The sequence below is a fragment of the Haliotis rubra genome, unplaced genomic scaffold (genome assembly GCF_003918875.1).
Source record: "Haliotis rubra isolate DU_JTF1 unplaced genomic scaffold, ASM391887v1 Scf7, whole genome shotgun sequence".
NCBI lineage: Eukaryota > Metazoa > Mollusca > Gastropoda > Lepetellida > Haliotidae > Haliotis > Haliotis rubra.
In genome coordinates, this window is record NW_025767412.1 from 1,219,625 (window position 1) to 1,236,003 (window position 16,379).

Consider the following 16,379-nt stretch of genomic DNA (forward strand, 5'->3'; position numbering starts at 1 on the left):
ACAACAGGGCAGTGTAGTAGCCTAGTGGCTAAAGCGTTCTCTGGTCACGCCAAAGACCCGGGTTCGAATTCTCACATGAGTACAATGTGGGAAGCCCATTTCTGGTGTCCCTCTCTGTGATATTGCTGAAATGCATGTATTGCTAAATGCGGCGTAAAACTAAACTCACCCCCTCACTACATGGGACGAGGGGAAGAAGGTAACAGAGTCTTCTTCAGTAAGCGGCACTATTTAAGACAGCTTTAATTAGAACGTCGAGACCAAAACCGGGAAAGAACACCGTACAAGCTGGAGTCTCCCTTGAAGTCATGCAGATAGCTACGCCATCAATTATTAAAGTAGTAGAGATAAAATTTTACGTCGCGACGGCATTTTTTCAGCCATATAACGCCCATCGGTGATATAAAAACTGCAATTTCTTCATCTACATAACATTGCCAGAATGTATAATTTAAAATGCTCACGTTCCGCAATCGAGGCAAGGTACTTACATCATTAGGCTACACCAGCGTCTGTGATTACCCCGGACAATTTACATTCTCAACTCCCTGGGGAATATTCAGCCCAAGCTGCTCGAAAGTGAAAAGTCTCATCTCACCCTAACGGGTCCCCATTCACTGCTGGGCATATGTTGAACAAAGTATCTTTCCTAAGGAGACCGACCTGGTGGTCACAATTTCCATTCAGCGGAACCTGACTTTTAAGGATGTTGCAGACAATCAACCTTTGGTTTCACTCCATTATATACTATTCAAAAGACGTTCAAGTACACCTGACATTTTTAAGGTGACTTTTAAATTTTGGTGTTGTTTGATATTTGTTCACTCTAATGTTTAGGTTTGGGTAAATTACGCAATTTCTTGTCACAGGTATGGAACAATGATTGAACATTTACTGTGTGACCCTATGGTGCTTATCTTCCGACCTTCATACCCTATGGTGCTTATCTTCCGACCTTCATACCTAGTGCTAGTCACTACAAATGATAGCCTAATCATATCACTGATCATATAGACAAACTGACGAACGACAGGTAGTTGAAGTCGGCAGAGCCATTTTGATATCCTATTTCGCTTCCTGTTCCTACTTTTAGATTCATGTTGACAATGGCGGGTCGCATGCTCAACTCGAAGGCTACTACAACAAGGAAGTGATACCATGCCGATAGGAAGGTAGCACAGTCATGGGGGATTTCTCGTGGAAAGCAGCCAGGAGGAAATACGGCGTTGGTAAGTGGAATCATACTATATACAGTTTTAATTACAACCCGATCTGACTGACGAGGCGAGAAGTGGTCTCGACAGCTGACAGTGACACTGACAGTTCATTCACAAGACACACTACTACGGGAATATTATGCCACTTGTTACATCCGTGGGTTGTGTATTTCTAGACAATATCTTTAGATACTATGTGGAGATCTGTGTGATACTGCTTCGTTGATTATGATATATTTACAAGTTATCCACTGATAGCATGGGAAAACCACACGTGTAGAGTATGTACAATATCATTGTGTTAACACCACTAACAGATAACACTGGCACTATGAACACTGTTGCGTGGTAAACTATTGAATAACAATTTTTATCACATTCAGTCCCGAAAACGTTGTATCTGGAGATGATGTAGCTAGACTCTAATTTGTATGAGTATATTAGTCACATATATTCTCACACTAACATACAAATTAGCCATTGATATGAATGTTTTCTGTATCTAATATATGAAAAATATCACTTGATATCTTAAAAGAAAAGCCAGAATTTCGTTAGTTGGCACTATTGGCACTGATTGGCACTATTAAGTGACAGTATTTTGGATATTACTGTGTCAATGAATCATGCCAGTTTTGTGAATATTTATGTCATGATTAATCATCATTAGTAGGAAAATGACAAATGACTGTCTAATGTTTTTAATGTGTTATTTAGTCTTTTTTATATATTTTGCTGGATCTTGCAATAACGTATAATAATAAGATAAAGGAAGACTCAGTGTGGTGCATATTGTGTTTTATTACCTACAAGGGCAAACATATCGGGGTTCATGTTTTTCATACGATGCCTTAGGGTAAAATATCACTTTGTCATGGTAACGTGACGTCATGAACAATGCTATGCCATCACGTTTCTTCTGTGACGTTGCGTTCTACATGCGGTGATGGCGGGTAGCCAGCCTATGTTTGAAAGTAGATTTGGGTTTATTTTCCTCAATTTGACGACTTCGGTAATATATAGAATATTATATGAGTGCCCATATCATACTATGTTTACGACACTCGTGCCTAAATATCGGTATATTCCTAGCTTTTGCTCGGGAAATACCAAAATTTAGGCACTCGTGTCGTAAACATAGTATGACATGGGCACTCATATAATATCCTCTATATAATAAGGTTAATAATAAGGTTGCTTATTTAGCCCTTAATTCCATACATATGTATTCTCATAGCACGACAGGGAGGTTGGAAAGTACATGTCAGAGTAGCACAGGTGGAACACAAAGTGCTAGTTGAATAAGAACATCTTGAGCTGACGTTTGAATTGGGTCACTGAAGGTATAGTGTTGTCAAACCAGTCATCATCTGACTGTCACAATTATGACCATGATATTTCTCGGCATGAAATAAGGATTCTTCACACCTTCACACACATGAATACAAGAAAGCCGTTAACAGGGACCAAGGCATCAACCTGCCCACTGCCCACTCTACTGTGTCATATCAGTGTGTTTGTGTGCATATATGGGTGTGTGTGTGTGTGCTTGTATGTTAAGAAAATTGTCTTGGTTTAGTATAGTCGTAATTCAAGAATCCTAAATAGCCTGATCCTGGCATGGTTTTGGCATTTTCAAATGGGTGTGTAAGTCAGTTTGCCTTCCTAAGCACTATCTAACCTGAATTATGGTGTACCTATCAAACAGTAAGTTTGCCCTGAATAATATTTATCTAATACCAATCTGTTCTGAACTATTGTATGTCAAAGTAACCAGGAAATATAATGAGAAGTCCAACCAGCATGTGTCAGCCCTATTTCTGAATACACTATGAGTTGATTGTATACAGGTATGCATGGATAACTTTCACAACCAAATAGCATAATAACAGTGTGTATTTACCAAATGTGGCATTAGCATGTTTTCCTATGAGATCTATATTTACTAGTGAAATGCCGTCTTCACCCAATAGGAGTCACTCTAGCACCCTGGAGTCACCAACCCTTGCCACACCATGGTCTAGCTGCTGCAGCAGCTTGTCTTTTTGTGATGTAACTTTTATTTATGGTTGGCATGTTGTGTTTAAGTTAATATGTTTATAGAGTTGTATCATTTCTTACAGAAAGATTATATTGCTCATCACTCACTCACTCACTCACGTATGTTTTGTTATGTGTGCCTTAACTGGTATAGGTCTAAGAAAATTGAACTTTGGGGTTGTGATACACCTTGTCCTGCTTGTTGTAACAGAAATATGTATCGCCATAATGAGGCGATGTGAAATGCTTGGTCAGCACATGAATAGATGCAGTTTATTAGTTGTCTGATACTGTTTCTGAGCAGAATTATTAATGGTGTTTAGAACTATCTGTTCATTGGTTAAAAGTACCCAGCAGAGTGAACCAAGGGAATCTGGATGATGATTAATGATTATGATGAGGAGTTTGTAATTTCAGATTTTAAGAGTGCTTCAAGAAGACCCAGTTTTGCACTTGGGCTAAATGATTAAAAACAATAATTACCTGAAGAAAGACTTAGAGATCCAGTGACATTGAGAATGTATGTACCATGTAAGTCAATAAATATATTTTCGCTTTTATAGGAAATAGAAATGTTATTTATTTCCAGTGTTTTGTTTGTTTACCCCTAGGCAAAAGTCAATAAATATATGGAGTGTTCACTGACACTACTTCAGTTGCATGGAGTGTTCACTGACACTACTTCAGTTGCATGGAGTGTTCACTGACACTACTTCAGTTGCATGGAGTGTTCACTGACACTACTTCAGTTGCATGGAGTGTTCACTGACACTACTTCAGTTGCATGTTCACTGACACTACTTCAGTTGCATGGAGTGTTCACTGACACTACTTCAGTTGCATGGAGTGTTCACTGACACTACTTCAGTTGCATGGAGTGTTCACTGACACTACTTCAGTTGCTAATCTTTCTCCACTACACAGAGATCTAGTGTCATGGACTCACCTTATCTCAGACTCGTGATTGTTGCATGGAGTGTTCACTGACACTACCTAGTTGCATGGAGTGTTCAACATGAACATGTGTCCCATGACTCACCTTATCTCAGACTCGTGGTTGCACCTACTCAACATGAACATGTGTCATGTCTGAATATACGCAGTGTTTAAATTGGTCAGGTAATGGTGATGTCTGTATATTTGAAGGAATAAGAATTAACTCCAAAATATCGTGTTTATCCGCAGACATCTTGCCTCTAGTGAAACAGTGTTTGTCAGTGTGAAATGACATAAGCAATTATAGATAATCAATGTTGAAAGAGAGAAGTTATTTTTTGAGAGGGGATTGATCTGTTGATTAATAATGGTTTATTTTAGGGCTGCCTGAAATGATCGATAATCAGAAATTCTGTTGATAGGAAAATATATTAATGATTATCGATATGAAAATTGTGTTATCAGTAATATCGTATATTAGCTTTTGTGATTGAAAAAAGTTGGCAGAGTGTAGATTTACAACTACACAACAGTTCCTATCATTCCTGCCATGTCCGTATGATTGAATTACTACACATGAGGCCTTACATTTCTACTATTTGGTTTACAGATGGTAAATATATAAATTTCAGAAAGAAATGAATTAAAAAATGACAGTTCTTTTATATTGCACTTATGGTAAATTTTACTTTTACAATACAAATGACCGTGACATCTACTGTTATCCCTGGTCGGATGTTAGATATACAATGTTTGTGAGGTCACTCACCAGGCCCGGCTGAAGCCCATTTTGGTGTCCCCTACCGTGATATTGCTGGAATATTGCTAAAAGCAGTGTAAAACTAAACTCACTCACTCACTCACTCACTCGCTCGCTCGCTCAGCTCACTCACCAGGCCCAGCTGATATATTTTTATCACCTATCAATCCAAATCAAAGTTTTAAAACCCAGATAAATTTCAAAATTAAAGTTAAATTTTAAAAGTAGTGCACTAAGATTTCACTATCGGAATTTGTAAAGCCTACTGATAAAAGACCTGGTCTGAGTGAGTGGGTTCACTTATGCCCTGACAATGCTATCACAAACAAACACTTTGTGGACTGCATATTGTACAAAGTTTCACCGTTCACTCAGTGATTTATCTAGGCAGGGATTTACAGGACGCAAATTTCTGCATCCTGTACACATAAAAATTGGCAATGGATGCAACAAAATTTATTAGTGCATCCACTGGGACGCAGAAAAAGTCCAAATACTTTTTGTAAAAATTTCAACCAAGTAACAATAAGTTATCAAAGGGTTTGCTACTAACTGGGTTATGGTATCATTTGCAGTTCAATTACTGTAGCAATAATGTGATGATCATGATACACCGGACAACAGCACTATTAATAATAATATTTAAGTGTATGGAGCCCCCATTTTGTTGTCCAGGACCCCTGAAATTTAGGAGTATGAGTCCCAGGGACCCTCAAAAACAGGACTCAAGGTAAATCTCTGCTAGGCCTGATTAGAGGCCAGTACTCCACCTCAGGCCTGCGGTAAATGTCAATATAATATCTAACCTGGAAATTAGGGTGAGTGAGTATGATTTTATGCTGCTTTTAGCACTATTCCAGCAATATCATGGCAGGAAATAGGCTTCACACATTGTACCCATGTGGGGAATCAAACCCAGGCCTCCCGCGTAATGAGCGAACACTATAACCACTAGGCTATCCCTGGAAATTAAGAAATTCCCTAGTCATGTTAATGCAGTTGTTACTAATCTTATTGTTAAAGCTCTGTAGAGGTGACATGTCTTTTCTAATTCTAGGATCAATAGTGGAACAGGCTTGTATGCTTCATGTCATTGCACAACACAACTTCCCTAGAATTAGGCAGTGGCAGATTGGCAGTCCCAAATCTAATTTGTTCTACCAGTACAATTACAATGTCTGAAACTAGGCAGAAAATGTGTGTATCAGACAGAACTGCATATTTGCTGGGTCACTCAGTGCACAAAGCAGGACAAGTTTATCCTGGTATTGGTAAGGGAGGCAACCCACACAGTCATGTGCTGTTTTCTTCAGGTACTTCCCTATATTTTGAAACTATTCAGTCTGTGTTATTTAAAGACTAAGGGCTTGAATTATTTTAATACCCCTTTGTTGATGTTTTATCCCATATTTTCTTTGACCAAGTCTGTTACCTCCACTTCATTCACTTGAAGCAATACGGTGTAGTTTTTCTTGTATTTAACTAGAATGGGCATATAATTCATTTGATAATGTCAACACTAGGGTATCCAGACTTCAGCAGGTCTTCCAACATGAGCTAACTCTGTCCATAGTAAGACAAAATAATTATATTTGATCGCTCATGATCATGATGCTCAAATTTCAGAAAACTATTGGGCTGTTTTGATGTGCAGCATAACATCCATGAGTATCAAATTATTGTTTTGTCTATTCTTGTGTTACAAAACGTTGAGGACTGCAGTTTCAAAGAGGTTGGACTTTACAGCTTAATTGTCTGTTGAACCTTTGGAATGATTTACTTTATCACAGAGAAGATACTCCATGGCATATCTGTTTGGAATATGATAGACAGTTTAATATGTTGTAATGGCCCAATGGCCAAAGTTACATTATAATGTTTTGTGCATGTCACTTCACGTACTCAGGCATTTAATGTTACAGCCAAAGTACATGCCTTTATCAAATCACCGCAACCTATTTATAGTTTTGTTGTGAATCTTTCCCTAAGTATAAGTTGAAGTGCACAAGAGGTGACCAGGCATTTAAATTCTTTTTGACCCAAGTCACCCACTCTTTGACCATTAGACAGGATGTTCTGTGCTGAAGCCCAAACTGAAATGTCAGATGTTGTGAAAGCGTAATCAACACTAATGATGTAGCCATGTTCCTGAAGCACCAATTCTGACATGTTATCTCTGGCTGTTGTTGCTGTATTCGTTTTCCATCATGAAAATGTGTGCGTTATCTAACATGTACTCTGCCTTGTTGGAACGGACATCAAACCATTAACTTTTCATTCCATTTTATTCATTACTGATTTGCATGTTTGAAACCTCTTAGTTCTTGACCAGATGTATCATGCTTAAGTTTCAAATTTAGATAGTTGGAATGAATTGAAGCTGGATTAGACTTCAGTGAGGTAGTCCTGTTGAATGTTGGATGACTCTTATTCTAGTTTGGGAATCTAGACTCAGGTTTCCGATGTGTTAATAAGTATATAAATCTAATCGACAGCGTGACTCCTGCAATTTTGAAGATTTATCTCCATTCAACTTTAACAAAAATAATTGCGAACTTTTTTGAGAGAAGAGACATTGGTTCAGTCCAGCGTATTGAGAGGGTTTTCAATCAGAATAAAGTAGACAACTGTGATTAAGCTTTGAAACAAATCGCAGTGCTGTTTTTACTCAGGTTTGTTCTTTTACATCAGTAGATGATACATAGATATATGACCCATGAAGGTCCGGGTTAGAATATTGATCTTCAGTAACCCACGCTTGTCTTAAGAGACGACTAACGGGATCGGGATGACACATGTCATCGGTTCCCAATAGCGCAGATCGATGCTCATGCTGTTGATCACTGGATCACTGGATTGTCGAGACTTGATCAATTATTAACAGACCGCCATATAGCTGGAATATTGCTTAGTGCGTCATAAAACTAAACTCACTCACTCCATAAAATATGATGGTAAAATATGAGTGACACAGAAACTTCATAAGTCAACAGGAAGAGGGAACTAGAAAGATATTGTGTACCTTTCCATGGTTATGCTGTTATCAGCTGTTTAAATCAAAGGGTGTTATTTGTGTCATATCTCTGACTGATCAATCCGTGCGAATATTCCCCAAATGTATGGTGGGATGTATGATAATGTTTCTCTGTATTCTTATCATATTTACCATGTTTAAACACACAGTGTTGCTGTTAAAGAGTCGGACATTATCTGAGACAAGCTAGTTAGCATTGTGAAACTTCATTGCCTTGATGCCCAGAGGGTGACAAGTACTGTGTGTAATTATGTTGAATCCCGGGAAGGTGAAGACAAGTATTGGATACAGATCAAGTTCGGTAATTCACTGCTGTGAATCCTAGACAGACAACAACCAGGGGAATCTGGTGGGATCAAGGCTATACTTTGTTGAATCTCCTCGTGGAGACAAGTATTGTTTGCTGGTGATCAGATGTAACTCACTACACTGAATCCCCAAGGGACTACAGACATTGAATGCCTTGAGTGAGTGAGTGAGTTTAGTTTTATGCCACACTCAGCAATATTCCAGCTATATGGCGACGGTCTGTAAATAATCAAGTCTGGACCATACAATCCAGTGATCAACAGCATGAGCATCGATCTGCGCTTTTGGGAACCGATGACATGTGTCTTCCCGATCCCGTTAGTTGCCTCTTAAGACAAGCATGGGTTACTGAAGATCAATATTCTAACCCGGACCTTCACGAGTACCTTGAATCCCCAACTTTTTGGAGTGGTGTTGCACAGAATATGATATAGTATTTTAAAAGGTTTAATTCTGAGGTTTCAGCCTATCAAAACTCTAAAAAATCATTTTATTATAAATGTCAACATTTCTCCATTTTCACTGGCCATGCTTCCATCACATCGGGATTACATTACTGGTGTGAAGCCTCTAAGTCAAAGGTTGTGCCACAGCCAGGATATTTCGTCATGTTTGAATCAATATCTGTTTTGTGTGTGCTGATGATTGTGAAACAAATTATGTTAGCAACAGCCCAGAAGATCATTCACAAGGGAGGGCTATTTCCATTCAAGGCATGGAAAGTTTCCTGAAACCCTACTATCAGGCACATTGATGTCTTCCTTGATCAGAAAGGAACTTGGCCAAAGCATGATTAATGTTCCTGAAATGAAATCCCACGATATTTATGATGTTCAAGTCATAAAGTTTCCTTGAACCAACCCTGTGTAAGTGTTTTGATTGTGCAGGCTAAGAACACAGAGACTGTCATGGATGTGCAAACGATGCAGTTTTAGAATGCTTTAATGGCTTATTTTTATGTAAATTGCACATTTCACAGCAGGCTTGTGTCACAAAAACTCACTTCTGATCAATATTTTGAATTTTTCAGTTTCTCATGAAATCAGTAGGGCATCAGGATAGCTAACCAGCTCTTGGGTCCAGTGTGTGAACTGTGTCTTGGTGTATGTGCCTTTGACAGCTCTTGGGTGCAGTGTGTAAACTATGTCTTGGTGTATGTGCCTATGACAGCTCTTGGGTCCAGTGTGTAAACTGTGTCTTGGTGTACGTGCCTATGACAGCTCTTGGGTCCAGTGTGTGAACTATGTCTTGGTGTACGTGCCTATGACAGCTCTTGGGTCCAGTGTGTAAACTATGTCTTGGTGTATGTGCCTATGACAGCTCTTGGGTCCAGTGTGTGCGTGCCTATGAAGCCATGTCTTGGTGTATGTGCCTATGACAGCTCTTGGGTCCAGTGTGTAAACTGTGTCTTCTGGTGTACGTGCCTATGACAGCTCTTGGGTCCAGTGTGTAAACTGTGTCTTGGTGTAATGTGCCTATGACAGCTCTTGGGTCCAGTGTGTAAACTATGTCTGGGTCCAGTGTGTGAATGACAGCTCTTGGGTCCAGTGTGTAAACTATGTCCTTGTGTATGTGCCTATGACAGCTCTTGGGTCCAGTGTGTAAACTATGTCTTGGTGTATGTGCCTATGACAGCTCTTGGGTCCAGTGTGTAAACTATGTCTTGGTGTACGTGCCTATGACAGCTCTTGGGTCCAGTGTGTAAACTATGTCTTGGTGTATGTGCCATATGACAGCTCTTGGGTCCAGTGTGTGAACTATGTCTTGGGTGTAATGCCTATGACAGCTCTTGGGTCCAGTGTGTAAACTATGTCTTGGTGTACGTGCCTATGACAGCTCTTGGGTCCAGTGTGTGAACCATGTCTTGGTGTACGTGCCTATGACAGCTCTTGGGTCCAGTGTGTAAACTATGTCTTGGTGTACGTGCCTATGACAGCTCTTGGGTCCAGTGTGTAAACTATGTCTTGGTGTATGTGCCTATGACAGCTCTTGGGTCCAGTGACAGCTCTTGGGTCCCGTGTAACTATGTCTTGGTGTACGTGCCTATGACAGCTCTTGGGTCCATGTCTTGGTGTGTGACAACCATGTCTTGGTGTAAACTATGCCTATGACAGCTCTTGGGTCCAGTGTGTAAACTATGTCTTGTGTGTACGTGCCTATGACAGCTCTTGGGTCCAGTGTGTAAACTATGTCTTGGTGTACGTGCCTATGACAGCTCTTGGGTCCAGTGTGTGAACTATGTCTTGGTGTATGTGCCTATGACAGCTCTTGGGTCCAGTGTGTAAACTATGTCTTGGTGTACGTGCCTATGACAGCTCTTGGGTCCAGTGTGTAAACTATGTCTTGGTGTAATGCGTGCCTATGACAGCTCTTGGGTCCAGTGTGTGAACTATGTCTTGGGTCCAGTGTGTAAACTATGTCTTGCCTATGACAGCTCTTCTTGGGTCCAGTGTGTAAACTATGTCTTGGTGTAATGCCTGCTCTATGACAGCTCTTGGGTCCAGTGTGTAAACCATGTCTTGGTGTGTGTGCCTATGACAGCTCTTGGGTCCAGTGTGTAAACTATGTCCTTGTGTATGTGCCTATGACAGCTCTTGGGTCCAGTGTGTGAACTATGTCTTTGTGTATGCGTGCGTGCCTATGACAGCTCTTGGGTCCAGTGTGTAAACTATGTCTTGGTGTACGTGCCTATGACAGCTCTTGGGTCCAGTGTGTGAACTATGTCTTGGTGTTTGTGCCTATGACAGCTCTTGGGTCCAGTGTGTGAACTATGTCTTGGTGTACGTGCCTATGACAGCTCTTGGGTCCAGTGTGTAAACTATGTCTTGTGTACGTGCCTATGACAGCTCTTGGGTCCAGTGTGTAAACTATGTCTTGGTGTACGTGCCTATGACAGCTCTTGGGTCCAGTGTAAACTGTGTCTTGGTGCGTATGACAGCTCTTGGGTCCTATGACAGCTCTTGGGTCCAGTGTGTATGAAGCCATGTCTTGTGTAAACTATGCGTGCCTATGACAGCTCTTGGGTCCAGTGTGTAAACCATGTCTTGTGCCTATGATGTGCCTATGACAGCTCTTGGGTCCAGTGTGTAAACTATGTCTTGGTGTATGTATGTGCCTATGACAGCTCTTGGGTCCAGTGTGTAAACTATGTCCTTGTGGTCCAGTGTGTAAACTCTTGGGTCAGTGTTGTGTATGCGTATGTGCCTATGACAGCTCTTGGGTCCAGTGTGTAAACTATGTCTTGGTGTATGTGCCTATGACAGCTCTTGGGTCCAGTGTGTAAACTATGTCTTGGTGTACGTGCCTATGACAGCTCTTGGGTCCAGTGTGTAAACTATGTCTTGGTGTACGTGCCTATGACAGCTCTTGGGTCCAGTGTGTAAACTATGTCTTGGTGTACGTGCCTATGACAGCTCTTGGGTCCAGTGTGTAAACTATGTCTTGGTGTACGTGCCTATGACAGCTCTTGGGTCCAGTGTGTAAACTATGTCTTGGTGTACGTGCCTATGACAGCTCTTGGGTCCAGTGTGTAAACTATGTCTTGGTGTACGTGCCTATGACAGCTCTTGGGTCCAGTGTGTAAACTATGTCTTGGTGTACATGCCTATGACAGCTCTTGACAGCTCTGGGTCTTGGTGTGTGTAAAGCTCTTGGGTCTGTAAACTGTGTCTTGGTGTACATGCCTATGACAGCTCTTGGGTCCAGTGTGTAAACTATGTCTTGGTGTACGTGCCTATGACAGCTCTTGGGTCCAGTGTGTAAACTGTGTCTTGGTGTATGTGCCTATGACAGCTCTTGGGTCCAGTGTGTAAACTATGTCCTTGGTGTACGTGCCTATGACAGCTCTTGGGTCCAGTGTGTAAACTATGTCTTGTATGCGTGCCTATGACAGCTCTTGCCTCCAGTGTGACAGCTGCCTATGACTCTTGGGTCCAGTGTGTGAAACTATGTCTTGGTGTACGTGCCTATGACAGCTCTTGGGTCCAGTGTGTGAACTATGTCTTGGTGTACATGCCTATGACAGCTCTTGGGTCCAGTGTGTGAACTATGTCTTGGTGTACGTGCCTATGACAGCTCTTGGGTCCAGTGTGTAAACTATGTCTTGGTGTAAGTGCCTATGACAGCTTTTGTGGACCAAGTTTTGACTACACAGTCCCGACATCAGGTGAGCTCTGTGTTTGAACTTAAGTTTTGGCCACACAGTCACGACTTCACATGAGCTCTGCGTTTGAAGACAGTTTTAGCCTCTTGAAGGATAAGTTTTTGAACCAACATTTCATCTTTCACCTCTAACATCTTTCAGGCTCCTTTCTGCTGCATGTACATAATATCATGGGAGGACCAGTAGGATGACACAGAATCAAGACACCCTGTAAATAATTTGTACTGTGTATTCAGATGTTTTTGTGATCAGTCAAATCACAATTTATTTGGGAGAAGTATTGTTCAATCTTTGCAGAACCAAGGAGCACATGTATCCATGAGAGAATTGAAGCCTTGAAGTAATGGGGACAAGATAACAGTTTCCAATTACCTGTTTTGAATATACTATCAGGTCCTGGTGCCATATTAGATTGGGACTTTACAAAAACATCAATCAGGTGTAATGAAGCACACAAATGGTGACCGTATTTTGTCATGTACATCACATTGTACTCCCCTACCCACGGTTCCTTGAGGGTGCAGTTGCTGGGTATAGATCACGATTGCTCCCAAAACCTTTCATTGGAATCCATGGTGGGTCGTTTTTTTACCAGTACCATTTGTTGCACTCAGTTGTTCCATTTTCTTTTTCGTACTGTCCGAAACTTAAACTTTGCCTACAGGGAATCAAGAATTTGGATGATGTTTTCTTTGGTGATTTTGTATTTTGTTTTTGATTTTTGCCAAATTGAATTTTGACATTTAATAATCAATTTCCCTGAGCAATATTTTTAAGCAAACTTCAAAGTTCAGATATCTTTTCTTGTTTTTGTTAATTTTCTTATGAACTGGTTTTTGGTTGGATGTTTCTGTTTAGTAGGAAGGTAACTAACAACAGATTCAGATATCTGGTAATAGGATTTTTGAGAAAATATTTTGGAAAACGTAAGTTTTGGAAAAAGTAAGGTTTAACTGTATGTAGTTTCACAATGAACTCTTTACCAGATATAATGTCTCTTTGGGTATTTTTTCAGCACGCAAGTTTTTTTTAACATGTAATTATTAGTTTCATGATGCACCGACATGCAGCGGCATGAATACTCAGAACATCCTCATCTTGATTGCTGTATCGTGACTGGCCGATGATCACTGATGGACAATGCAGCCCACACACAATCTCCACTGTTTTATGTCTGTACAGATCATGTTGTGTCAATCATCACTTGAGTGACTGCCATTCATTTATTCAGTTGTAATTACCTTTGATTTAGGACAACGTAATTATCAAATAAGTAAAGCTGTGTTCATGACAACTAGTTACAGAGAATCAGTTCAGCAGTTTATCATGGAAGGAAGTAATATGTACAATACAACATATAATTGGAATATAAACTTGCTGATATAATTTATCAAAATGTCTCGATGCTTAAAAGGAAATGTTCAAATAAAACAAAATGGAGACTGAGCATGCTGAATTGAAAAACTGTTGGTGAGCAGGTATGTGTGAAGAAGAAAACAGTTGACGTGTAAATCATATTTACCCAAATGGCATGTATAATTTGACTTTACCCTGCCCAAGTTTTGTCATTTTGAAATCACCATTGCTCCTGTTTTCTCAAAATGAACAAATGGTGAAATTGTTTAACTGCCAGCATGAGTGGTATAACTCAATTACAACCTGTTTTCCCTGGCATTTCTGTAGTCATGTACTGATTTATGGATTGGTTGGTTGGTTGGTTGATTCAACGCCGCACTCAGCACTATTCCAGCTATGTGAGGGGTGGTGGGGTAGCATAGTGGTTAAAGTGTTTGCTTGTCACGCCGCTGCAGACCAGGGTTAGATTCCCCACATGGGAACAATGTGTGAAGCCCTTTTCTGAAGCGCCGTAAAACTAAACTCACTCACTCCAGCTCTATGGTGGAGGTCTGTAAATATCAAGTCTGGACCAGACAATCCAGTGGTCAACATCCTGAGCATCGATCTACGCAACTGGGATATGATGTTGTGTCAAACAAGTCAGCGAGTCTGACTACCCAATCGCCTTTTACAACAAGCATGGGTTGCTGAAGGATTTCTGGATTGAACTATACATCATTTCTATGTTTAGAGTTGGATACAGGTAATTTATTCTGATTAGAACACTATTAACTTGTCAAATTTCCCTGATAAGAATCAGCAAATCAGAATAGCTTTTAACATGTTAAATAAGATAAGAGGCCAACTTTGTAAATATTCAGTATGGATAATATAGGTGGCAATATTTTCATGCACGCACTAACACACACACATGCACGTGCTGCGTGCACGCACACACACACACACACACACACACACACACACACACACTTCAATCTGACAGCTACTGTGTCACCTTACAGTATTTGTTAACCATAGGAGCCTCTACTCTAAGTTATGTGTGTTCCAGTTCATTGCCATTGTTAGTTGTGAGTATTCTCAGATGTGTTACCAAGGAGGTGAGATGAAACTGGGTTTTACTCCAAGCCAACCAGTCCTTGTTGTACCCATTAATGCTGAGCACCAGACGTCTTTTGGTATGACGCGGTTGGGGATCGAACCCTCGACCTTCCGCTCTCCGGGCGGGCGCTCTAACCACTACACCACGGAGGTGATCTGTTACCAAGGAAATATATTTGAGTTATAAAACTTAAGTTAGGATGAATACTGTCTTGGCCAGTCAAAACTATTCACTTGTTTCAGAGAACTGGTCAGTTTTTTGACAGATTGTGAAAAACACACCTCAACTTGTTTTCTTAATGGAATACATAAAATTACAATTTGCTGTGGTGTTTTTGTATTTCAGTCAAGTGATGCTGCTCTCACTTCAGTTACTTGCTGTAATCATTATAGAAGCCTCCTCGCCATTGACTGATACTCTAGCCTGGAACTGACAATCCAGTGATTGACATTGTGAGCCACAAGCCTTGTTAGTTTGGTATATTCCCAAACTGCCTACAGGTTAAAACAACATGATACGGTCCAGTGATCAGGAAGTGAATACACTGATCTGACCTGTTCTGCCCCTACTAAAATGAACTTGACTAGTTAGCTGGTTAATGAACTGACCCATTCTGTGGTGTCTTCCCATTACAGCCCTACATGGGTACAATGTGTGGAGCCCATTTCTGGAATTCTGAGTACAGAGAATATGTATTGACAAACCTGCTCCATAAACAGTATTAATTATGATTACAAAATAGACGATAGAATACAGTTGTGTAGCTTGCTGATCACTTACTGACTGACTGAGTATGGTTTTACACCGCTTTAACAATATTCCAGCAATTATTATAATATCACGGCTGGGGACACCAGAAATGGGCTTCACACATTGTACCCATGTGGGGAATCAGGCCTTCGGTGTGACGGGCAAACGCTTTAACCACTAGGCTACCCCACCACCCCTGTAGCTTGCTATCACTTTCAGTACAAAGGAAGTAGGTAAACCATTATGGCACCTTATCTTGCTCCAGCTAAAATAACATTTACCTTGTATACATGCAGATGAATTAAAAAAAATTACTCTTAAAGTTGACATTTAAGTTCTAAAGGGCACTCTTTAAATGCTTGCCGAGTGGTACATTTGTAAAAGCACATTTTTCCCCTTGGGTAGGCTTAGTAAGCAAACACGCCCACACTGATCGTGCTCATGGTGTTTTCAGTGACTGGCTTCAGTGTCAGGGCCTGGAACTTGTCCAATGATCGCAGCAAGTCCCGTGTTTTTTCAGAACTTCTGTTTTGTGGACAAAAACAACAGCTTTTTACATTTAGCAAAATACAAGCTATATAATTAAATAGATAAAAGATTATGTTGCTGAAATTACTCAATAGATGGTTTAAATAAGTAATTGAATGAATGAATGAATCAATAAAATTGTACCTGCATGAGTGGTGAGTAGGCAGGTTAGGAGTGAGTGAGGG

The 16,379-nt window shown here is 40.4% G+C and overlaps 1 protein-coding gene across 3 annotated transcripts in view; it reads left to right on the forward strand.

Moving 5' to 3' along the window:
* Positions 1-1,084: 1,084 nt before the first annotated feature.
* Positions 1,085-16,379, forward strand: part of LOC124258690 (dedicator of cytokinesis protein 3-like) — a 150,582-nt gene continuing 135,287 nt past the window's right edge. For all 3 annotated transcript variants that reach the window (XM_046692763.1, XM_046692764.1, XM_046692766.1), the window contains exon 1: positions 1,085-1,229. In XM_046692763.1, coding sequence (XP_046548719.1) covers positions 1,184-1,229 — 46 coding nt within the window. In that variant the 5' untranslated portion in view covers positions 1,085-1,183. The remainder of the gene's footprint in view (positions 1,230-16,379) is intronic.